We start from the raw sequence: 24,984 nt of genomic DNA, 5'->3' as shown, positions 1-24,984 counted from the left end.
TAATTTCAAATATTTGTATGTATGTTTGTAACCTCATTAATGTTAAGAAATTTGATTGTAACTATTGAGATCCTATTACATCCCCTATGACTACTCACGGGGTGGAGAGAGTAACTAATGCAAATTAGCTTACTATGTTATTATAGAATTAGTTTGGGTTTTTTTGAAGGGGGGGAGAATTGCAGTGCATTGGGGCAATCTCTTCCTTTCCTTCACTCTTCTGTCTCCCTGTCCACTATACGAAAAGCACTGCCCACAAAGAAGATTCACAGAGAACGACAAAAGAAGAGAAATTATTGAATGCATAAATCACGGGGTGGTGTCAGAGACTGAAATTGTTAATGATTTATGCATTCTAGGAGACTTTTGCAGGCTTTTGACTTGCATGATACCTCTGATAAGCAGTCGGGCCCCTCCCTCCCTCCAGTGCTGAAGGTGTGAAGTCCTGAAAAGGCAAGAGCTGAGCTTGCAGGCTTTTGACTATTGATACATCTGATGAGCAATCAGGACCCTCCCTCCCTCCAGTGCTGGAGGTGTGAAGTCCTGAAAGATAAGAGCTGACCTTGCAGGCTTTTGACTATTGATACATCTGATGAGCAATCAGGACCCGCCCTCCCTCTGCCAAACTTGAAAGGCGGGAGCCAGGCCAGACACAGCAGCTCTTGCGCAGGGCCCAGGGAGAGGTTGGAGGCTCGAGGCATGGCCCGTGACACTGACCATGGATATGATAATTCATAACTTCTTGGAGTGTGGGGGCTTCCCTCCTTCACCCCCAGCAGATCAAGACCACCACTTCAAGTGACAGACATGGAAGCTGCAACTATCAAGTTTCATCGCTGGACCCCGTGGGCGGTGACTATGGACATCTGTCCACTCTCAGCTTTTCTTTCCCTTACTCTCCCTTGCTCTTATCCTGCCTTTCTCTCCCCTATGCATTTTTCTCCTCCCCAGAAAGGTTATGACAGCACCCAAAAATGTTAGCTTACCTATTGATTATGACAGCACCCAAAAATGTTAGCTTACCTATTGATTATGACAGCACCCAAAAATGTTAACTTAACAATTGATTCAAAATTGTTAAAATAAATCTTATCAATATATGTTTTCATACACCGATTATTTAGTGTCGTTTCACTTTAATCCACCCCAAAGGAATTTTTGATAAAACCTGGGTTACCCCCCCCCTCTTTTCCTGGGGCGGGTCGTAACACTGACCCACAGTAGAAGCCAGGTTTCTATTTCCAGGGGCTCCCTCCAACCCCTGTCTGTGTTCACTTAGACAATCACTGGAGACCCACCTTTGTCCTCAATCTCCCCTACCCTTCACATCACTCCAACTGACATAATCACTTCCTGGGACATGGAAGATCCCAATGATGAAGGTTTATACCTCCTCCTATCTCCCCATTTGCCCTCTCACCTGAAGCACCCTGGACCAGCAGGAGGAGCAAGGGGAAGAGCAGGTACAGGATCTTCATGGCTGATCCACCACTCCCGCGTCTTCGCAGGGCTGCAGAGGGCACACCAAGGCAAGGAGGACATGAAGGACCCCAGGGGGTGCAGAAGCCTAGGCACTGGGGTTCCCCAAACTGCAGAGGGGCTGCCTCCGAACACAGCCCATGATCTTTCCTCTACCTTTCTCTTAAGAACAATTCTGAGGTCTGTGCCACCTTGCAAACCTTGGGAGTGTTTCCTCATGTCTCAGTCTCTGGGAAATCCATTACCTAAACTGATCCTTTTCCAGGAAACCCCACAGTTACCTACCTGATGAAGGTCTTGGTGTCCAGGTAACAACAAACCCAAGAGGAATCACTTGCGTCTAGATGCCCTTGGGTCCAAGGAGCACGTTTTTTGGCCAAAATGCTCTGATTTTATATCATCGCAGATTGCAGGAACCATCACTCCTTATTCTTGCTGACACATCTCCCCTGGGCCAATCAGAAAGCCACCATCTGTGTGGGGGTGCTAGGGCTTCCCCTTCTCCCTCCCTGCTGCAGTGGCAGAGGCTGAGGTGTCTCCTGGGGCTGTTGCAATGTCCCTTATCCTTCTGCAACATGTCCTGTGATACCCCCTGCACAGCAGCACACGGGCTGGGGGGGCCTGGCATGACCTGCCAGGCATGGGCAGAGCAGGCTGGTTGATGCAGATTCCAGTAGAAATCAGTCCCAATCATTCTTTACTGTGTGAGGCCCTGGCACAGGTTGCCCAGAGAAGCTGTAGCTGCCCCATCCCTGGAAGTGTTCAAGGCCACGTTGGTCAGGGCTTGGAGAGACCTGGGATAGTGGAAGGTGTCCCTGTCCTTGGCAGAGTGTGGGATGAGATGATCTTTAAGGTCCCTTCCTCCCCAAATCATCCCGTGATTCTGTGATAAAAAGATAAAATATTTGTCTCTTCCTTTCCTGTCATTTTACTCAGTGAGCTGGTGCTGTGTGACGTGCAGAAACATGCAAAATATTTTGGTTTTCTTCTCTTTTAACAGCTTCATCCTTGCCAAGGTGAATTGTGTTTGATACGCTGGGAAGTGTCAAGCTCAAGGTTGTCTTTCTCATGCATACTCAGATCAACAGCAGTGGGCAAAAGAAAAGCAATCAGATGTCAATCACCCTGTCTGAATGCACTGCTCCTAAAACTGCCATTCTTGGTATAAAAACTGCAAATGTGATTCAGCAGAAGTAAAACTCCTGTTTAAGGAGTGTAAAGGTGTGCAAACTAAGGGAGATTAGTGAAGGAAGGTGAATAGGGCCTTAGTAGGCCTTGGAGATGTGGACTTGATTAAGAGAGTTTGTGGATTTATAGGAAATCTACGATGTTTCAGAAAGGTAAAGATCAAGGTGGATCGTGAAAAAACAGCCGATGGGATAGAAAGAAGCAAGACATCCCTTGTGGCATGTCATGTGGCCCAGCTCAAGTAAGCATGGCCATGCCTGACTTCTGATCACCATAATCTGTCCTGTATTGCAAGTAAACTTTAATTCTAACCGTTTTATGTACAAACAGTCTGTCTCTGGCATGTCTCCATGGCTGTGCAGTCCTCTAGCAAGCTTCAAAACAGAGCACTGGGTATGGGAGAGAACACCAGGAGTGTTGGTCCATTGCCCAGAGATACCAAAGTTCTGGGAGTTGAATCCTGGAGAAAACAAAGGGGGTTGAGGTTGGATGCATGAGGGGCACAGGGTTTAGTGCCATCTATCAGAGACACGCATAGAATCATGGAATAGTTTGGGTTGGAAGGGACCTTTAAGATCATCTCATTCCAGCACCCTGCCATGGTCAGGGACACCTTCCACCAGACCAGGTTGCTCAAAGCTTGTTCAACCCAGCCTTGATGCATGATGGGGATATTCCCTGAGCATCAATCCACAGAAGTAGGATTGGGCATCCATTGTTAAGTCTTTGTGGATGTAAAAGTCCTGGGAAGTTTGGTACCAGGCTCAGGATCACTCCAGGACCAGCAGAGCCAAGGACCCTCTGTGGTGTGGAAAGGTCTTCTCGTCCACCCTGCAGGGAGGCCGTGGCTGGGGATCTTGTGCTGGACCCCACCAGAGAGGCAGCTCGGCCCTGCTGATCCAGACCTGGATGTGTACCCACAGTTGACATCCTGGCCTGGCTTTGGCCCATCCCCATGGAGATGCCCAAAGCCCCAGGCAGTGGCTGCTTCCACCCCCTGTCTGCCCTGTTCCCTGGTGGGGGGCAGTGGGATGCCCCCTGCCCTCACAGCCGCCGTGGTGACTGACCCATGGCAGTGTAGGGGCCACTCCCATGGCATCCCTGAGCTGAGCATCATGGATCTGCTCCAAGGATCATCCACAAGGCTGACCCACCTGGGCTCCTAACTGAGCCTCCCAAGCCTATAACCAGGCCTGAAACCCCTGCAGCACTGACCCTTAACTCAGTCTCAAGCTCCTAAGAAGCCCCATGGCACAGCCATCAGTCCCCATTTCCTCTGAAGCAGAATGGCTTCCCCCACCCCCAGCTACCCCTGGACCCCACAACACCCCCATGGTGCCACACACCCAGGCCCCCCAGCTGGGGATGGACCCAAATGTGTGTGTCCAGTGGAACAGCCCCACGAGGACTCCCGACCAGGCTTGGGAGGCAGGGGACAACCAGTAGGCCACCCACTGAAATTAGGGTGGTCATAGCAACCAATCAATCCCTGAACCCAAATGGGACATGCAGGGGTGGCCTTGCTGAGCAGGAAGGTTGGTGCTGGGCTCCCTGTGGGTGTCATGTGCACCGCCCTCCCTCCATGGGTGGAATGCTGGTGTGGTTGGGCCAGCTTGGAGAGATGGTAGATGTGGAGGGTTTTTTTATGGATCCACGTCTATCAGGAATTCCCCCCATCTGCTCTGCCCTTCCTGCAGCCAGAGGAAAGAGATGCACACTGAGGACAGACACAAATCTTGGCAGTGGGAATGCAAACCACCACCTTGTATTGAGGACACTAGGTTAAAGGGATTCCCATGGGATCATGGTCTGGCTGTCCAGGGCTGTTGCTGCTCCCAGCAGTGCTCAGTGCCTTCATGCAGCATCGTCCTGACCACGCAGAGAGGGCAAGGGCTGGTCTCAGAGACTGGCACCAGGGATCCAGGAGCCTCTCAGGGATACCATCGCCTGCAGGAGGAAAGGTCTGGCAGTGCCTGTCCCAGCCAAAGCAGCTGTGAGGGCTCAGGGATGTTCCCATACCCTTGGGCTGCATATTCCCCTCCCTCTTTCTCTAACAGCCTCACCTCTAACCCCCCAGAGCCCTCTGAGCAACCCTGAACTTACATCCGACAGCAGAATTCCTGCTCAGAGCAGAGGCCAACACGGCCGATCCCGGGAGGGCAGGACCGGTAAGAACAGAAGCCCCCACGGCGCTCGCATTCCTGGTGGGATCCTTGAGCCAGGGACAGCCCTGCAGAGAACCAGGAGAGGAGACCTTCAGGACAACCCTGCTGAGGTGCTGAGCACAGCCTCTGGTCTCTGTGTGGCCAACATTGGCCCAGCCCTGCCTGTCCCTTGCCATGGACAGTGAGCAGGTCTCTGCAGCAGAAATCAAGGTGATGTTTATGACACTTGGAGGGGATGGTCACTACCACCCCTCAGCAGGCTCTGGGAGAGGCTGTCCAACATGTCTCCTGCCTCCCTTCTGGAAGAAGAGAGGAATCCAAAGGGGAAGGCAGGGTCTGCCTTCCTCCCACCTCCTCTTCTTCAGCATGACTGCTGTGCCCAGTGCTGCTGACTCAGAGAGGCAAGGGACAGGAGGTATGGAAATGGTGGCAAAACCTCATCCCTGGAACACAAGAGCTTTAGTACAAGGTTCCAGCTCCAGTCCCAACTGCAGAGCCTGCAGCAGGAGCCTTTCCTTAAAGGGATGGGATGAGAGGGACCCCAGGGAGGATGGCACAGCCACCAGGAGAACTCACATGTGACTCATCAGCTCAGCTGGCAAATCCTCCCTACAAAATACTGACAGAAGACAAACCCTCCACCTCCTCCTCCACATTTCTTACCTGTCACTCCCAGGAGCATCAGGAGGAGCAGAGCACAGAGGACAGGCAGGATCCTCATGGCTGGGAGTCGCCACCAGTGTCACAGCTCTGAGAAGAAGAGAAAGGAGGCAGAGATGAATGGGAGGATCCCTGCCTGCGGGTTCTGTAGCACCTGCTCAGGGACAGAACTGAGGAGAAGGGATGTCACCAGTCACTGGCAGGAGGATGAGCTCAACAGCCCAGGGGTAGGAGCTCCCACAGCCTCTCAGCTCCCGGTGGCAGCAGTTTGGTCCCAGCCAGCTGGTCTCTTCACGTAGCACAGTGTCCCTTGGGATGGCCGACACCTCAAAAAGTTCCTTTTCCTGTTTCTTCCCCTGCCAGAGAATAAGAAGCATAATTTTCCTCCTCTGACACCTCTGAGAAGGATTCCCAGGCCTCCAGCCAGGGATCTTGTGTCATCCCGCCTTGCGTAAGGGCCGCTCGGTGCTGTGGTTTGCTGGACACCTCTTGGGACACACACAGCATCCCTGTTCGTTAGACCTTGGCCAGCAATCAGCTTTCACAACACAAAGGAGCTCTGTCCTCCTCCCCCCACGTGAAGCGTGCTCTCTATGCTTCGCTGCAAAATAACTGGGAAGACGCCACATGGGATGACATCTCTGTCCAACTGGCAGCCCCGTGAAGGACAAGCTTTAATTGTGCCTTTGTTCTGTGGAGTTTGCTGTATGTAACCCTTTACTGGTTCTCAATGTGTTGGTGGTGCATCTTCATATATGTTTTAGGCCTTCTTGCAGATTCATTGAGCATATGTGTGTGTGTATGTTAAAAACATACTTGTGCATAGTAATGTGTATTCCCTGAGTGTTGCATGAATCATAGAATCACAGGATAGCTTGACTTGGAAGGGACCTTAAAGCTCATCTCATTCCAACTCACTGCCATGGGCAGGGACACCCTTCACTCGACCAGGTTGCTCCAAGCCTTGTCTGACCTGGCCTTGGACACTTCCAGGGATGGGGCAGCCACAGCTTCTCTGGGCAACCTGTGCCAGGGACAAACCACCCTCACAAGTTCAAAGAGGGCTGTTAGGGCACTGGGGTGAGCAGATGTCCTGTTCTTCACACTTTTTTTCCGTGAAACAATGTCCTCTCTCAGACCTGCACAGAGGGAGACGGGCTGTGCTAAAAGGCTGACAATAGCACCATTGCCAGGAGTTGGACTCAGTGATCCTTGTGAGCCCCTTCCAACTCAGGGTATTCTATGATTCTGTGATTCATTGGGATGTAGTAGAAACCTAGAGGCACAAACTGTGATTTTGTGTGACCAGCCATTCCACCAAGGGCTTGATATGTGTCTCAAATGAGTTTTAGCCACTGCACATCTGGCTGTGGCATGCACAGTCCCACTCCACTAGTTCAGTTATAATCTGCCTGGCATTATCTAATCCATCTTCAGTACCATCTCTACCTCCTGGGAAGAGCTGTGAGATGAATTTGGAGCAGGTTGTCCAGAGAAGTTTTGGATTCCCCATCCCTGGAAGTGTTCAAGGCCAGATTGGTCAAGGCTTGGAGCAACCTGATCTAGTGGAAGGTGTCCCTGCCCATGGCAGGGGTTTGGATCTAGATGATTTTAAAGTCCCTTACAACCCAAACCGTTTTATGATTCTGTGATTTTATAAATTTGAACATGTACAGTGCTAGGGCAGTAGAATTGGGATAAGAAGCAAGGAGGAGATGTGCAGCATGGATCCTGTGAGGTGAGGTTTCAGCATGTGTTTCACTCTAAACTACCCCTTGAAGCCATTCCCAAGTCATGAAGGCAAGGGCTGCTATTTGTGGTGATGAACTGAAAGCATGATGATAAAAGATGTATTCTGCATGATGGTGATTCCAGACACTGTCTCCAGAGCTGAATCTAAAATAACAAGGGCTGAAGCGTTGCTGCAAAGTCCTCAGTCCTTGAGCAAAACATCTTGAGCCATTCCAGTTTGTGAAAGAAACACTCACCTTCTGTGGATTGTGCAAAACTTCTTAGGACATAAACTGTAAATTGCTGGTTTGGTTCCCCTTGGCAATTTCCTCAGGTTTCCATCCAGGGGAATCCCTGAGAGGTGGCCGTTGGCCCAGTTTCCTGCCCTTCACAAGGCTGTGGTTTCAATGGTGGCAGAGTCATTTGCAGCAATATTTGCTTTCAACAGGCCCAGAGACTGTGGGAGCTGGGCCTGTTCAGTCTAGAGCAGCAAAGGCTGAGAGGGAATCTCATCAATACATATAGATATCTCAAAGGCAGGTGCCAAGAGGATGGTCCCAAACTCCTTTTGGTGGTGGCCAGGGACAGGATGAGCAGCAGTGGCCATAAACTAAACACAAGAAGTTCTACCTCAACATGAGGAAGAACTTCTTTCCCTTGAGGGTGGCAGAGCACTGGAACAGGTTGTCCAAGGAGGGTGTGGAGTCTTCCTCTCTGGAGACATTCCAAATCCACGTGAACATGTTCCTATGTCACCTGCTCCAAGTGATCATGCCTTGACAGGAGGATTGGACTGGATGATCTCCAGAGGTCCCTTCCAACCTTAAAAATTCTGTGATTCTGTGAAGGAAGGACAGATGATCTGCAACAAATGGGGAGCTCAGGGCTTCAAGTCAGTCCTTTGTACACAGGTATTTGGGTTTGTTGTGTACCTTAAAAGTCAACCATTACTGCTCCTACCTTCATAGAATCACAGGATAGTTTGAGTTGCAAGGAACTTTAAAGATCATCTAGTTCAACCCCCTGCCATGGGCAGGGACACCTTCCCCTAGACCAGGCTGCTCAGAGCCCTGTCCCACCTGGCCTTTATGTACTTCCAGGGATGGGGCAGCCACAGCTTCTCTGGGCAACAAGAATCAAAGGATCACAGAATCACAGAATCAATTAAGTTGGAAAAGACCTCTGAGATCATCAAGTCCAACCTACACAAGTCCTTGTCTGCACAAGGATGTTCTCGGTGGTGCAGGGGCAGCTGCAGAGACAGGAGCTCACCAAGCAACCTGCACCTTCTGAGTTTTCTGTTCTGGTTCAGGGCCAGACAGGATGAACCTCTCAGATGAAAAGTGATCACAGTCACAGAGGTATTGGTCTCTTGTACACGTTGTCTTAATTGTCTCAAGCAATGTCGTAGGTCTAGCTCAGATCTCCTGATTTGCAACTGCAGCCGATATAAATTTTGCAGATTGACTCCAAATTTATATCAGATGGAATAACCAAAGGTAAAATCAGGCTTTGAATTATAAATTGGGGTCACTTGCCTCCCTTTGTCCTGCTCAGTGTGTCCTTAGTTCCTATAATGAAAGAAGATATTGTTCCCAGGTCTGAAAGCTTTGGACCAGGAGGTGGGAACTGAAAGATTTCGCAGCAGAGGTTCTATGAAGCATCCACATGGGAGAAGGCTTTTGTGCTCCCTGTGGAAATGATGACTGATCCCAGTTTTAGTCACAGCAGAGGATCCCTAGCAGGGATGTGTGAAGAACATGCCAGTATTCACTCAGTCAGCAACCCAAGATGGGGAAATATTTTGGTAAACTAGGCTTTCCTGGTAAATTTAGCCTGATTTCAGAATTCTCACTTAAAATTCTAAATGAAAATAAGACTTCTAGAAAAATGAATGACAACAAACAGCCATACAAACTTCCCAAATCTTGCTTTTATTGAGAAAAGAATGACAAATCCTTGATGACTGGTGCAACAATTCCCTGAATCCAACGATGGCAAAAGCAATCATCCCTGGAGATTCTCCGCAATTAGCCACACTACAACCTGCACAAAGGAAAGGGTGTTTCAGAATTATGTTGATGAGGAAAGTCTTACTCAGGGCTCAGCTGAAAATGTGGGGACCCATCTTTGCCCCATTTAAATTCTAAACTTACCATCTGCAGCAATTATACCCGAAACGACACAACCCCAGGTAAGCGTTGCCACGAGGGCATTTCCCACTGTGGCAGAAAGTCCCACGGTATCCACATTCCATGTAAGGTCTTACGGGTCCTGCAAGGCTTCTACCTTAAAAACAAACAAACAAACAAAACCGGGAGACAGTTGTTTCTGTCGGGGTTTTGCATTTTGCTAAGCTCCTGCGAGCTGAGACCGTGCCACACCTGTGCCCAAACACAGTCTTAATGCAGCCCTCAGAAGAGGAGGTCAGTGAGCAGAACAACCAAGCATATGCTCTAATTCCTTCTTCAGGTGTAAGAACTGTGTCTCCAAGCCCAAGACTCCTTTAGGAACTCACATTTTAGGGATAGACACCAGGGACCTGGTATTAAACAGTAAGTGGGCACTAAGCAGCTCTGAAAGTCTTGCAGGTCACACTTAAGGAGGGAGGCACCAGCTCGACTGGGAGGCTCACACTTGTACAAAAGAGAGGGAGAGAAATTTTTTTACATGGACAAATAGTGACAGGACAAGGTGGAAAATTTTTAAACTAAAAGAGGAGAGATTTACATCAGGTTTTAGGAGGAAATTCTTCCCTGTGAGGGTGGTGAGACCCTGGCACAGGTTGCCCAGAGAAGTTGTGGCTGCCCCTGGAATTGTCCAAGACCAGGTGGGACTGGGCTTGGAGCAACCTGGGATAGTGGAAGGTGTCCCTGCCCATGGCAGGGGATTGGGACTGGATGATCTTTAAGGTCCCTTCCAACCCAAACCATTCCATGATTCCATGGTTCTACAGATTTGGCCTATTTTCCTCCCTATAAATTTCAGCTATATCTCAAAACAGGTCCTGGTGTCCACACATGGATAAATTCATCAATCCATGTAGAAAAATTCCATGCTACCAAACACAGCAAACCAGGCATTGCCCTCTGGGTCTGAGGCCTGGTAGCCTGGCATTGCTCTTACCTACATGGCTAAACTGTCTTCTCCATTAAAATAGCATCCCCACATTCAAACTGCCTTTTGGGAATGGCCAGCAGCCTGTGCTATTCCCAGAACAATTTTTTTTCTGTGGCAGTGTTAGTTGTCAGGGATCAAAATGACCCCAGGGAGCAGATTACTAATTAGGCAGCCTGTTGCCTGGTCCTGTTTGGGTGATTAATAGAGATGTAGCCTGGCAGCTGATGTGTTCTGGATGCACCTGAATGACTGCACATGAACCAACTAATTCCAGTTTCACAGCTCATCCATGGAACTACACTAAGTCCAGCATATTCAGAGAGAGGAGAGCTTGTTCCAGCACACAGATAATGGATATTACACATTCACAGCGGATCCAGCACATCCCTGGTGTGTTAGATTCCCAGCATGGGAATGGATCAGTGCACGCACACTCAGCAAGACCCAGAAAATCCCAGGCAGAAATAAAAGAGAAGGGTGAATAAAACACTTCTGGTGCCAAACTGTCTTTCTGTGGGACATTGCAGAAATGATTGCAAGCAGTCTGAGCTCTCAGAAGTATTTTTTTTCCAGAGAAATGTCTTGCTTTTTATATCCAGAAGAAAGGTTCTACTGTAAACAGGTCAAACATCCACTGTGTGTATTTGTGTGTTAAACAAGGACATAAAACAGACCAAAGGAATGCTTTGCCCCGTGTCCTGTCTGTGAGAACTGCCATAAGCAAAGGCCCAGGTAAGAATAAGATCAGACAAGCATATGTAATTATGGAGTCATGGAATCACTTAGGTTGGAAAAGACCTCTGGGATTATTGAGTCCAATCATTCCTCCAGCACTGCCAAGCTCACCACTAACCCATGTCCCCAAGTGCCACATCTACACACCTTTTAAATCCCTTCAGGGATATATTCTGGTCTTCTGCAGTCCATCACAGTCTTTTCCCATCCTTACTCCCCCAAAGGACACTTTCCACCCTGTTCCCACAGAGATCAACCCCAAAACTTCACTGGGCACTTGTTTGTGCACAGAATGCCCTGCAACTGCAGTGGTGCCATTTTCAGAGATGGTGTTAAAACACAAACCCTTTTCCTGGATAATAGGGTGGGTTTGGGGTTCCAGACTCCTTTGCATCCCCCCAAAAGGCATAGCCTTACACCACCATTTATGATTGCACAGGCTTCTCCACTGAAGAGATACTACCAGTAGAATTTCAGTCCTAACTCATCATCTTCTGCCTCCTCACTCCAAGAACAAACACCTGAAACAAACAATATTTGGAGAATATGGGACCAGATTCCTTTTATTTTCTGTGTGGCTTAAAAATATTTGATTATGATTTGATTTGGTTGTTGCTGGGTGACTCAGAAACAAGTTGATTTAAGTACAAGTCTGCAATGGGGAAAATGCTGGTGCTGAATGGTAATTTTGGGGTTTCCCCTCATGCTTTCACCTCAGACTGGACTTCCAGAGGAGTAGCAAAGGCACTGAAGTGATGGTTGGAGTGTTTGCCCGCTAATTTCATGTATCATCTGTTGTCTGCCAACAAGTTTTGATGGTATGTGTGAAGATTCTTTGCAGGAGGCAGCTTGGTCACATCCCAAAGGGGATGGGACACCTTTGTAAGACACCAGCACCTCCTTCTCTATAGTCCCCCATCTTCATTTACAGCTTACCTGCAGCTCCATGAAATGCCACCAAGAGGAGACCAAAGAGAAAGGGAAGGATTTTCATGGCAGAAAGTGGGCTGGGAACTCAGATCCCTGCAGGGAAAGGAGGCCAAGACATCAGTGAGAAGGTTGTCCCTCCACAGTCATCATGGGCTGAGAAGTGACACACAGAAATGTTCTTCAAGACCCAGGAGTTATCTAGAAGAGGTGTTCCACATTTTTGTTATGATAATGTCTATTGTCCTAAGGTTTCTCTGGAGCATACATAGGATCGTGGTGTAGGAAGAAACTACCATGCAGAAAATACTATTTTAAACTCCCTTTTGATTAATGCATTAAGTACCCAGACATTTATTCTTGATTTCTTGATACTTTGCAATGCATTACAATAAATTTGATTTGTTTTATGGAAGTTAAATCTGTTAATTTAAATAGAAAAATAAGAAAATTTTTGCCATATTTACACAAAACAACCCAATGTGTGTTCTTAAGTTTTTCTAATTAAAAAAAAGAGCAGAAAAAGTTCCTTTACAATTAAATCAAAATCCAGTTTCTCCTTATTCTTTGTTAGTGGCTATTGCCTTTCCTTCACCTCAAGAATTATATGATTTCCAGGATAAATTTTTGAGTGTTTACATTTCCTGCAGCCAACAGAAACTCTTCTCCCTTATCAATATTAGAAGCCTCCTGAACTGACTCCTGTCAGACTGGAGTCACTGCACAGTTAAGGCTAAAACAGTGAAATTCAGCTAAAAGTGAAAGATATGAAGTCTCCAGCCAGTTTAAGAATGACAAAACTTTCTCAGAGAGGCTGAATAATGAGAAGATTTTGGTTGTTACCAGGCAGGAGGAGGCTCTAGATTGGAACAGTCCTTGGATCAGTGTCAGCCACCCTGATGCAGGAAGATGAAGGAGCAGAGCGTGGCCTTGTGCTGTTTCTGGAGGGTGGTGGAGGATGGTTGATCTCCACAGTCTTCTGGTGGCCAATCACACAGTCCCTGTGACTTTGGGGTGACACAATGAATCCTCTTTCTTGCCATCCTCCTATGAGGAACCAAGGCATGGCTTTCAAAATGTTGCAGCATCCACTGGGGAAATGGGTTGAGTGGCTTAAACTGCCTTGAACCACCTCCCTTTGAGCAGCCCTTGGGCCACAGCAGCTCACTCAAGGTGTCTGGGCCATATATTGTCTTCTGGCCAGCTGAGGCTTGGTGGCATCTGCTCTCCAGCATGATAAAATAAATAAATAATAAATATACAATATATATTTATATAATATATAATATAATATATTTATATAGTAGTTGTAATATATAAATATATCATAAACAGATACATAATACATTATTAAGATATATGCATATATTATACATATATATTATAAACATGGTATTATATATATATATATATATATATATATATATATATATATAAACATATATAAACATAATGAATAAAATAAAACCAGCCATGCAGGCTGTCCTGCTGCTGGGTGATCATTCTGCACATCTCCATTGGAACCTGGTGCTGTGTGATGGGAACCCTCAGGGAAATGGTACATGGTGGGATTTACTCAGCTGATGTCCACAGAGCAGGAATCTTTCAAAGGATACCTCTCATCCACAATTTTGGTTCCTGTGACATGGAAGAAAACTATATACCTGAAGCTAATATATATATATATATACAATGTCAACCAGTATTTGAGGGATATGCAATGATTTCTAGCTCTAGGTATTAATTTTGCCTTCTGCAGTGATGTGCTTCAGGTTTTGATGAGGCTAGTCATGTGCATCTGAGTGTTACTAATGAACTAGCCAGTTATTTAATTTACCACATAAATCCCAGCAGGAATTTCTCCTTAAATGCCTGCAATTGTCTCATAGGGAAGTGCTGTCTCCATCTGTTTTCAGAGGTTTCATATTAATTCCTTAAAAACATGAACATTCTGTCACCCTAAAAGAAAAATAATTATCAGCTGGAATTAGGTTAAAAAAACCCACCTAAACCTATGTTAAATGGGAAGTTCATTCTTCTTTGGAAATTCAGGAAGAGTGTTAATGAGGTGTTATTAATACTACATCATTTCTACTGTTGGAAGAGAAAATTTGGGCAGTTCTGTTTTGATTAAGAACATGGAAAAAATCTGCACTAGAGATTGGTAGGGAAAAAAGTGAGAGTAAAAGAGTAATCTAATAGTTAGGAGTAAAAAAAAGAAAAGAAATGAAAAAGTGATTTTTTTTTTTAAACTTTTGCACCAAACCATTTTTAGTACTGATTGCCTGCACTGTATGTAAGATATTTTAAGCCACATGTATTTATGGAAATTATTACAGCCCATGCTCAGCAATTTCAGTTTTATTACAGCCTTCACTCTCTTGCCATGGGCAGAACAGTGCACTGAGCACAGCACCCCTAAGTGTCCTTCTCCTTTCTCAAGGACTCCCCCAATGGTTTCCTGCTCTCCAGGGATTTGCAGACATTTGTATAAATTCAGGTGTCTGTTGCAATGAGATCTTCACTTTCCTTTTATACCTTTTTCCTTCTGGAATCTGACCCGTTTCATGGGAGTTGCCGCTCTCCTCTGCCAGCTGCAGGAGCCCCGCTGAGCTCATCCCTGCCAGAGCCTCCCTTGACTCTCCCTTCATGCCCTGCAGGGATTTTTCTTAGATCTCTTTGTTTTTTTTCCCAGTCAAAGCAAATACTTCATGGACATTTCTAGCACAGCCTTTCTTAACAGCTTTCAGGCTGCCTGCAGGCTTCTTGTTTCTCTGGACTGTTCCTTTTGGTGCTTTTCTTTCCTCATTTTCCTGGGGTTTTTTTTGGTTTTTTTTTTTTGAGTTTCAGTACTCACATGTTGAATGCATTTAGTCCCACAAGGTGATTAAACCTAATTATACTGTCACTTTTACAGAGCAGCTCTCACAAACAGCTTTGGAATTAGGTCCTTTGCACCTAATCCAGGAAGGCAAATGTTCTTGTGGGTGTCTGGACTAGTTGTTCTAAGAATCACCATCTTGCAGCCATAAAAACCTGATCTCTACATCTCCTGATATCACCCACAATCACCCCTCAGAACTTCTTTGCTCAGTCACCTCAAGCAAGGGAATGACCTGCAGAAGATGTGACCTGACCCCTGCGTCCACCAGAGTGGGATTATTCACTGAAAACCTTCTCTAAAGTGTTGTGAAGTATTTGCAGACAGGGTGTGTGGCAGAACACCTGGGAAGAAACGTGGCACAGCATGTGAGGGGCAGCTGGGTCTGTGTGATGTCACCTGTAGGCAGCTTACCTGGAGCACTGAGCCCAGGTTTGGGGCTCTCAATGTCAGAAGGACATGGAGCTGCTGGAGCAGGTCCAGAGGAGGCCATGGAGATGCTCCAAGGGCTGGAGCACCTCTGCTCTGGATCCAAGCTGGAAAAGCTAGAAGTGTTCACCTGGAGAAGAGAAGGCTCTGGGGAGACCTTAGAGACCCTTCCAGTGCCTAAAGGGGAGCCAGGAGAGCTGGAGAGGGACTTGGGACAAGGGATGGAGGGATAGAACAAGGGGGAATGGTCTTAAACTGCAAGAGGGAAGGTTTAGATTAGATAATAGGGGAAATTCTTGGCTATGAGGGTGGTGAGGCCCTGGCACAGGTTGCCCAGAGAAGCCTCAGTTTGCAGGTACAAAGGACTTTCAAATCAATAGATGGAAGGAGTAATTAAAGTTTCAACAGCTTGGGCTTGGAGAGCTTTATTATTATTATTATTAATGATTTTTTTCCTTTGGCTTGGTGCTGTGCAATAATGTCACTGTGCCTGGAGAAGCTGCTATATCAAAATCAGCAGAGATGGTTGATGAGACACCTTCCACTATTGCAGGTTGCTCCAAGCTCCATCCGACCTGGCCTTGAACACTTCCAGGGATGGGGCAGCCACAGCTTCTCTGGGCAATCTATGCCAGGGCCTCACCACCCTCACCGGGAAGAGTTTTTCCTATTATCTAATCTAAACCTTCCCTCTGGCAGCTTAAGACCATTCCCCCTTGTCCTGTCACTCCAGGCCCTTGTCCAAAGTCCCTCTCCAGTTATTCTGGAGGCCCTTTAGGTACTGGAAGGGGCTGTAATGTCTCACCAGAGCTACTCTTCTCCAGGATGTACCTTTGTTGGAAGCCTGAGAGTTTTTTTTTTAATCAGAAGAGGTTCCTGAACACCAAAGTCCAGCAGAGAAAAGCACAGCCAAACCAGTGGCTGGAAGGCAGCCAGAGCAACTGGGAACTGGCAGTGAAACCGGGGAGGGTGGATAGCTCTGGGAATATCTTCTGGAAGGCCTTCTGGCTTTCGCCTTTTCTGCTTGGCATTGTTACGGGGCGATAACAGCATGACCTGTGTGGCGTGGAAATTTATTCCCAGCTTGGAATACAGCCTTTGAGCAGAAGAGGCTGAGAAAAGACAGCTGAGACACCTTGGGGTGGGTTTTTCCCAGGAATGATGATGATGGAGGGCAGGGGGATGAGATGATGAGGTTCTCACATATCTTCCATGGGTGACAAGAAGGATCACACCACGTTGTGCCTGCATGGACCCTTGCAGCTTCTTCACTGCTGGATTTACAAGCAAGATGGTTCTTCAGCACCCCATCCTCAGCTCTGGGAAAGGCTTTGGTGCCCATTAGAGGCTGAGTTGTGCTTTGCATGCAAAAAAAAAGGGTTTTCTGGGAATGGGCCATTTGGCAGCTGTGCATTTGCTACTGTGGAGGACAAGGCTCAGTGACAACCAAGGCTGAACTTCACTTGGCTCCAGAGCCTAATTACACCCTTGGCTTTATTAAAATGCTTCGCTGGAGCTGGGCCCAACAACTCAACATTGTTAATTAATGAAACATGAATGTGGATGTGACGACATTAACCCACTAACCCCCAACCCAACCACCGGAGTTGAAGATGCAAACATGCCAAGTTATGGTAAAAAGCAGTGCTGGACATGGACAGAGATCCTGGGGATGCTCCCACAAGAAGGGATAACCAGGCAAGGACATCTCTGAGCGGTTTGGTGGCTCCTGTTAAGCATCAGACTCTGGGCTTTGTTCTCAGAGTTGCAAAAACAATAGTTAATTTAAATTAAATAAAAAAATAAAATTTAAAAAAAATAAAATAAAAAATGTATGAAAGCTCCTGAACACACATCCAACAGCCCAGCCAATGTACAAAGCTTTGGGAGCCTCCTGCAGGATTTTGCAAAAGCAATTACAAAACCTTAGATGATATTTGGACCTAATTAAACCTCTTTTCATGGCTTTTCCTGTAGGGACCTGCTGGGGATTTATTTCCTAAAAAGCATCAGGGATGGAGGCTGCAGGGCTGGGAATTGTGATAAAAAGCAGATGAGGCACATCTCTGTACACACAAGGGCCCCTGGAGCCACCGACGGTTGGGATAGCGTTTCACAAAGGTTTTGTCTTCGGGGTAGGAGGGGGGAAAACAACCTGATTAATTTACGGGTCCGTGCACACCATGTCCCGGCTGCCACCTAGTGCTCATCCCTGCGGCACAGGGACATGGCGGGCATCGCACAGGGGGACATCGGGGTGGGCTTGTGCCAGTTCACAAGAACCAAGGGGAAATCGGGGTGGGCTTCTGCCAGTGCACAAAAACCTGGGAGACACCGGGGTGGGCTTGTGCTAGTGCACAAAAACCTGGGAGACACCGGGATGGGCTTGTGCTAGCGCACAAAAACCTGGGAGACACCGGGGTGGGGTTGTGCTAGTGCACAAAAACCTGGGAGACACCGGGATGGGCTTGTGCTAGTGCGCAAAAACCTGGGAGACACCGGGATGGGCTTGTGCTAGTGCGCAAAAACCTGGGAGACATCGGAGTGGGCTTGTGCTAGCGCACAAAAACCTGGGAGACACCCACGGCATGGGGTTGTGCCCGTGCCCGAGAGCCTGGGGGACATCAGGGTGTGCTTGTGCCAGTGCACAACAACTTGGGGGATAGCGGGATGGGCTTGTGCCAGTGTGCAGTTGCCCCAGAGGTCTCGGGCTGGTGCAGCCCCCGAGGTGTGACGCAAGCACCGTGACGTCACACCGCCCGGCGGGAAAGGGCACTGGGGGAGGTGCCCGGGGGGGGGCCGGGTAAGGGCGGGCGGGGAGGCACCGGCCTGGGCGGCTCCTTCTTCTTCCTCCTTCGCCTTCTCCTCCTCCTTTTCCTCCTCCTTCTCTTCCTCCTTCTTCTCCTCCTCCTCCTCCCCTTCCTCCCTCTCCTCCTCCTCCGCAGGATGCGCGGGGCCATCCCGCGGCTCAGCCTGGCGCTGCTGGCGGCGGAGCGCGGGGCGAGTGAGTGAGCGCGCAGGATGCGCGCAGGATGCGCGGGGCTGTGGGGAGGCTGCGCCACCCCGAAGAGGGGGGAAAGGCGGGCGGGAGGGTGGCAGCGGCCCCTCTACGGCCATCTCCGGGGTCCCGGGTCACCCCTGGAGATCGGGGAGTGGGGAATCATCCCTGCGCTCCCGCGTAGGGGGGAGATGAGCGGTTCTGCCCGCAGGCTGGGGCGTTCAGCATCCCTGCAGACCCAGCCGGTCTCTGGGGGATTTAATATGAAAAGTTGGGGGGTTTCTTCACTTTTTAAAATTTTATTTATTTATTTATGTGTTTTGGAGGCTGAGGTTTTTATCAGAGCCCTTCTTGGGGCTGGGCCCCTCGGTGGCGGTGGCTGTGCCACGGCTGACAAGCCACCGGGAGCCGGCAGCTGGAGATAAGACTGGGACAAGGGCTGCGAACCCCCTCGGTGGCTGGGAGACGGAATTGTGGCGGGAATGGCTTTAAACTGAAAGAGAGTAGATTTAGATTGGATATTAGGAAGAAATTCTTCCTTGTGAGGGTGGTGAGACCCTGGCCCGGGTTGCCCAGAGAAGCTTTGGCTGCCCCATCCCTGGAAGTGTTCAAGGCCAGGTTGGATGGGGCTTGGAGCAACTTGGGATAGTGGAAGGTGTCCCACCCCTTGGCAGGGATTAGAACTGGATAGTATTTGAGGTCCCTTCTAACTTAAATTTTTTAAGAATTCTAAGACTGTAGGTGGCACCTCTCAGTTGCTGGGTTGTGTGGCTGTGGCATCCCTCAGCACTGCTTCTCTGCCCTTCTCCAGGGCTCTGTGCCATCACCCATTACCTTGTCCATGGGCAGCTGGGCTGGTTTGGGCTGACCATGGCCTGTATGGTGCCCGGCTATGCCGCTCAGCTCCTCAGCATCCTCTGGTTCCGGGCGGACGGACACCCACCCAGCTGCTGGCTCCTGGTGCTCCACCTCCTCCAGCTGGGCCTTTGGAAGCGGTGAGAGATGCTCCCTGTGACCCATCCAGCCCCCCCAAACCCAGGTGCAGTCCCAAACTTGCCAAAACTAGGGTGGACATCCCAGCACGGTGACTCCCGCAGGTACTGGGATGTTTTGCGGATGGCAGGCGGCAGTGCCCGTGCTGGGGAGGTGCTGACACAGCTCGGGGACGTGTGTGTGCTGCAGCTCCTGGAAGCCCTGTTGCAGACCCTGCCTCACCTCCTGCTCCAGGCCTACGTGGCTGTTGACCCAGTGGGCTTCATCCCTGGTAAGGTGGGAGTTCCCAGGAGGATGCTTTGAATTGTATAGGAACGATGCCTTTGGGTGAGGGATGCATGTGCCCACCTGGCAGGGCACAGGGTGGGCTCTGGATGAAGGAGAAAGCTGCAAAGGGACTGGGAAGCCTCAGTGCAAAGCACCAGGGACAAATGTGGCTTCAAGATCTGCTGTGGCTGAACGCAGAGGAGTTCTGAGCCACCCATGGCTTCTCCTGGCCAGTACAGTCTGTACGAGCAGTATCCATGTGCAGTGTCTTGGCTGGGTGTGAACCCAGCATGTTCCTGTTGGTGGTCCAGCCCTAATCACACTGCAGTGCTGAGCGTTTAGGGGTTTGGGGCTGCTTTGCAGGAAAGGTGAACTTTCAGATGTGCAAAGGGAGAATTTGAGGCGTGCAAGGTCACACTGTGTCCATCTCTGGTCTGATGCCAGTGACCAGGATGGAGCTGCCCTGGGGCTGCAGAGATCTACCCATGGGAGGGAGTGGTCAGAGGATTTCCACAGGCAGATGCTAAGCACACAAAGAAGACCAGATTTAGCATAAACTAATTGAAATATTCCAGTTCCATCCCTGGAAACATTCAAGGCCAGGTTGGACGGGGCTCTGAGCAACCTGATCTAGTGGAAGCTGACCCTGCTCATTGCAGGGGGGTCAGACTAGATGGCCTTTAAGATCCCTTCCAACCCAAACCATTCTGTGATTCCATGATTCTGTTGGCAGGAGTATGAGGTGTCTAGCTTGTTTTGGGGTGCCATGCTACCAGCAGCTCCTTGACACTGAAATATGGCCCCACAGCGCAGCTGGGCATCCTTCAGAGCCCTGACTGCCCTGTCCCTGTGCAGGTGTCAGCGCAGGGCTGTCCCTGCTCTCCCTCTCCTGGGCTTTGGCCTCCTACAGCCACTTCACCTGCCTGCTGAAGCCTGGCCACCTCAGCCTGCCGGCCGTGGCCATGCTCTGCCTGCTGCTCTGGAGGACAGGGATGCTGGGGACCAGGGTCCTGGCCCTGGTGCTCTTTACCAGGCTCTACTCCTTTTGGGTTTTCGCTGTGGCAGGTAAGACCTGAGATCCCTCTTCCCCACATCCCACCCTGAGGTCACCCCTGCGATGCTCCTGGTGCTGGAGCTGTTTGCAGCCTCCCCCAGGAACGGCTTTGCCCATACAGTCCCTTCTCCTTGCAGGTGTCCACTGGTTGCTCATGTCCTTCTGGCTGGTGGCCCAGCAGACAGATATTGTGGTCCAGCCATGCCGCTGGAGGCTGTTTAATGGCCTGGTGGGGGCCGTGTACATCTTCTGCTACATCAATGTCCGACCCGGTCCCTCCAAGACCAGGGTGTCTGTATTTTATGCAGTAAGTACCCAGGGTATTCCTTACTCCACATGGGTGCAGCTGCTGGAGAGAAGCTTCAAACTTTCCATTCTCATTTCTCACATCACCACTTGATGAAAGTCCAGTGTGGATAAAAAGCCACATGGTCACTAAGGTGGATGCACCTTCTCTTCTGGTTTCATTTTTTTAGGGGCAGCCATACAATGCCAGAGTTATTTTTCCTGGTAAAAAAGGGTGGACACCTTGCAGAAAGTTAAGGTCAACAACTTTCATGGTTTAAGTGGTACGTTAGGTATGAAATAAAACAGGGAAAGTGTTCAAAGCCAGGTTAAACGGGGCTTTGAGCAACTTGGTCTAGTGGAAGGAGTCCCTGCCATGGCAAGGGGTTGGAACAAGATGAATTTTAAGATCCTTTCCAACTCAAACCAGTCTGTGATTTTGTGAATTTATGAAAATTAGAAATTGAGTGTTTTCTGTCATCAGAAGCACATCTAAAACCATCAGAAGGATAAAGGTGACGACTCTCTTCCCTCTGCTCTGCAGATAATGCTGATGGAGAACACGCTCCTGCTGCTGTTGGCCACCCGGTTCCTGCAGGCAGAGCTGAGGAACAGCCTGGGTGTGACTGGGGCTGTCATGTCAGGGTCTGTAATAGGTAAGATCTGGGGGTTTTAGAACCCGGATTGCACATTTTGAGAGAAGTTTGAGTAAATGAGCATCATCAGTTATTTTAGTTGCATCAGACTATTTGCTTTGTTTCTGAGCTTTCAGTTTAAGCCATTCCCCTTCCCATCACTCCAGGCCCTTGTCCAAAGTCCCTCTCCAGTTCTCTTGGAGCCCCTTTAGGCACTGGAAGGGGTTCTAAAGGTCTCCCTGGAGCCTTCTCTTCTCCAGGTGAACATCCCCCAGCTCTCTCAGCCTGTCTCCAGAGCAGAGGGACTCCAGCCCTTGGAGCATCTCCAGGCTGACCAGGCTCATGTTTTCCCTGTGGGTTGGAAGCAAAGGGAAGCTGTAATGCCCACGTGTGCTGGGCTTTGTGCATCTCCCCAGACTGGTTGCACGCAGATCAGTTGTGATCAAGAAAGGGCATGTTTGGGCTGGAAAAGGAGCAATCCTCTGCCCTTGGATGAGTTTAAGATAGGACTAGGAAGGAACCTGATGTCTGTACCAGTAGAAAGCACCTGATGTCCAGCACCTTTTCTGCAAAGGGCTTGGTGATCTAGAGGTGGCAGTGAGGTCTGGCCTCTTCTCCCCATCTCACCCAAATGCTGCTGGGACTCATCCCTTGACACCTTTCTGCTCTTTTCCAGGTGCCACAGCTCTGGTGGTTTATTACAGCCTGCTCCATCCCAAGTCCACAGAGATCTGGCAGGGATTCCTGGAGACATCCTGCAGTGCTGCAGCAGCGGGTGATGATGAGGTCTCTGGGGAGAGCTCCCAAGCTGGGCAGAGCTCAGGAATTTCAGGAGGTGAAGAGTCCTTGTCAGGGGAAGGGACCACAGCAGATCCAAAATCTGGGAACAGCTCATCTCTCCTGCGATCCAAAGGGTGTTTGGAGGACAGCTGGACAAACCATCACCACTGGCTGCTGGTAAAGCTGGCCTTGAAGACAGGAGATCTGTCCGTGATCAACGCAGCCTTTGGAGATGGTGGCGTGGGAGAGGTTTATCCTGGAGGATGGATGATGGGGAAACTCACTGGAGTTGAGCCTGGGGCAAACTTTTCTCTCCCCATGAGGGACATTGTTCCTCAGGAGGCTGAATCTGGTCTGACAGTGGGGAATGGAGGAAGCATCAAACCCAGCGCCGGCGCTGCAGGAATGGCACAGGAGGATGGAGCAGGGCAGGAGCCTGTTTTTCCCCCATCTATATCCCGTCCCAGCAGCTTCTCCCCGGATTCAGCTGAGGGCTCCTCTGTGTATTTCACTGCTGTTGCAGGAGGCATCACCTTGCCTGGGACAGGGACAGGCACAGGCACAACGATGTGCATGGCCCTGGTGCAAAAGGACAATGAAGCCCAGCCTTCTCCAGGATGCCTGAGAGAAGGAGGAGGAGCAGTAGGAAGAGGAGAGGGAGAGGATTTATCCCTTGGGATGGCAAGCATCAGCCCAATCCTGGGCACTTGTGCCCACAAGCACCTGCAGAGGAGCTTTTCCCTTGGCAACACAGGCAGCTGTGGAGTGGCAGGTCCCCCCAGCGAGGGCTCAGAGGGGACAGAGGGTGCCCTCATGGGGTGGAATCACCTCTGGGACATCCACCCTTGTGGCACGCAGGGGACTGTCAGGAGGAGCAAGCTGAGGTCACCGTGCTTCACCTCCACCCCCAAGGCTGACTCTAAATGCCCACAGCAAGGACTGGGGGAAGGGGACAGACCTGTCTGGGTTGCCAGGGTGACCCTGTAAAGAGCTGCACTGTCACGTTGGGGTGACTGTCTCATCAGTAAGGCCTGGCAGGAGGTGGTGGGGTGAAGACTGTCCCCGTGATGCCCCTGACACTGGGCAGATGTGCTCCTCCATCACCGGGACATCACCTTCCCTCATGGTGCATCTTCTACTTGCATTTTTGGAGAACTTCAAAGGTCTTAAAAAGCCCTAAAAGTCCAGGGCTAGTTATTTTTTGACCTTATTTATGTCACAGTCCTGCCAGGCTGCCAGAGTGTGCTGCCTTTGGTATATTTGTGACAATGACTTGAACTGTGTCCTTTACCAAGTGCCTGTACAAGCTGCTGACCTGTCCCAGTCTGGAGACCTGGCTGCTGTCTCCAGGCTGCAGTCTTGGCCAAAGCAGGTGTTTTCTCAGGACAAATAAGTGCCTAAACCAGAAAAATTATGAGTTTTATGTCCTTCCTTCAGAGCAGAGTAAGCCCTCAAGTAAGGCTCAGCAGTGCTTGGTTTATCTTTCCCCCACCAAGTTCATCTTGAGACCTTTACCAACTCCATTTTTCGGGGTTATAGATCCTCTTCATGCTGTAGACCACAACCTCAGGACTCTGAATTATAGCCAAGAGCCATGTCCTGCTGCTTGTCCACTGTCCCACTTCCTCAGGTGGCCTTTTCTGCCCAGTCTCCTCCTTGCCCCCTTCCACCCAGCTTCCAGATCATAGAATCACAGAATGCTTTGAGTTGGAAGGGACCTTAAAGCTCTTCTAGGTCCAACCTCTTGCCATGGGCAGGGACATCTTCCACTAGAACAGCTTACCAAGCTATAATCCACATCTGCCTGGATGCTGCCTCCTAAATTTAGCCTCAGACCAAATCTCAGATCTACATAGTCCTGCCACCATCAAATCCCCAGTGCAGACAGGGTTTAAATATATCAGGAACTAAATGTGTGGCCTCAGGAATAGCCAGTGCTTCCCAACAGGCTGGCTGGGCATAGGTTTGTGCCCAGGACATGGGTTTGTGCCCAGGACATGGCTGGATGTGTTAACTGAGGTGTGGTCAGCTGGATTCACCAGCAAGCTCAGGGGTGCCAGCTGAGGCACATCTGGCCACGTCCTCCAGCTGTTGTCCCGCTGTGGGCAGGACTCCAGTGGTGCCACAGGGCAGGAAAGGCAGCAGGAAGGACACAGGCATGCAATGAATTATTAAAAAAAGCTTCCATGATGCATTCACTGCTCAGGGCTGACCCAGCCAGATGGTTCTCCTGGGCACTGAAAACCCAGTTGGTGCTGGTTATGGAGTGAAGCCACATTCCAATGGGATGAAGGCTCTCTGTCCCCATCCAGATCCCAGCCCTCCATGCTGTGGCTGTGCTCTGCAGGTACAAATCAGTTCCAGTGGCTTTTCCAGAGTCCTCCTCACTGTGTGCATCACACAGAAGGCAGAAGTGCTGCTGGAGCATTACAAGAATTTTTATCTAGTTTGTTTTTCTACCTTTGATAATATATAATTATGCTTAAAAAACCCAAACCAGCCTTTGCTGTGTCTGTGTCTCATGTTGGGGGTGCACATAAGCAATGTGAAATCAGGGCAAATAATATGGATTGTCTGTCCTTAAAGCCTTCCAGCCTGTGTGAGAGCCCTGTTACACCCAGGGCCCAAGTCCTGCATGCTGGGGACAGTCCCAGCAG

At 49.5% G+C, this 24,984-nt stretch overlaps 1 protein-coding gene across 1 annotated transcript; it reads left to right on the top strand.

The window, feature by feature from the left end:
• Nucleotides 1–18,159: 18,159 nt before the first annotated feature.
• On the top strand, nucleotides 18,160–24,823 carry XKR5 (XK related 5). Its single transcript, XM_064650795.1, is given in 8 exon segments — nucleotides 18,160–18,319; nucleotides 19,125–19,308; nucleotides 19,411–19,577; nucleotides 20,429–20,638; nucleotides 20,765–20,934; nucleotides 21,457–21,568; nucleotides 22,224–23,274; nucleotides 23,276–24,823. Coding segments are annotated over 8 exon segments (1,983 nt in total). The 5' UTR covers nucleotides 18,160–18,261; the 3' UTR covers nucleotides 23,307–24,823.
• Nucleotides 24,824–24,984: the final 161 nt, after the last annotated feature.

This window comes from Pseudopipra pipra, chromosome 3, assembly GCF_036250125.1.
Source record: "Pseudopipra pipra isolate bDixPip1 chromosome 3, bDixPip1.hap1, whole genome shotgun sequence".
Classification (NCBI taxonomy): Eukaryota; Metazoa; Chordata; class Aves; order Passeriformes; family Pipridae; genus Pseudopipra; species Pseudopipra pipra.
The sequence above is the reverse complement of the archived record's forward strand: the minus strand, read 5'-3'. Positions and strand labels throughout refer to the sequence as shown.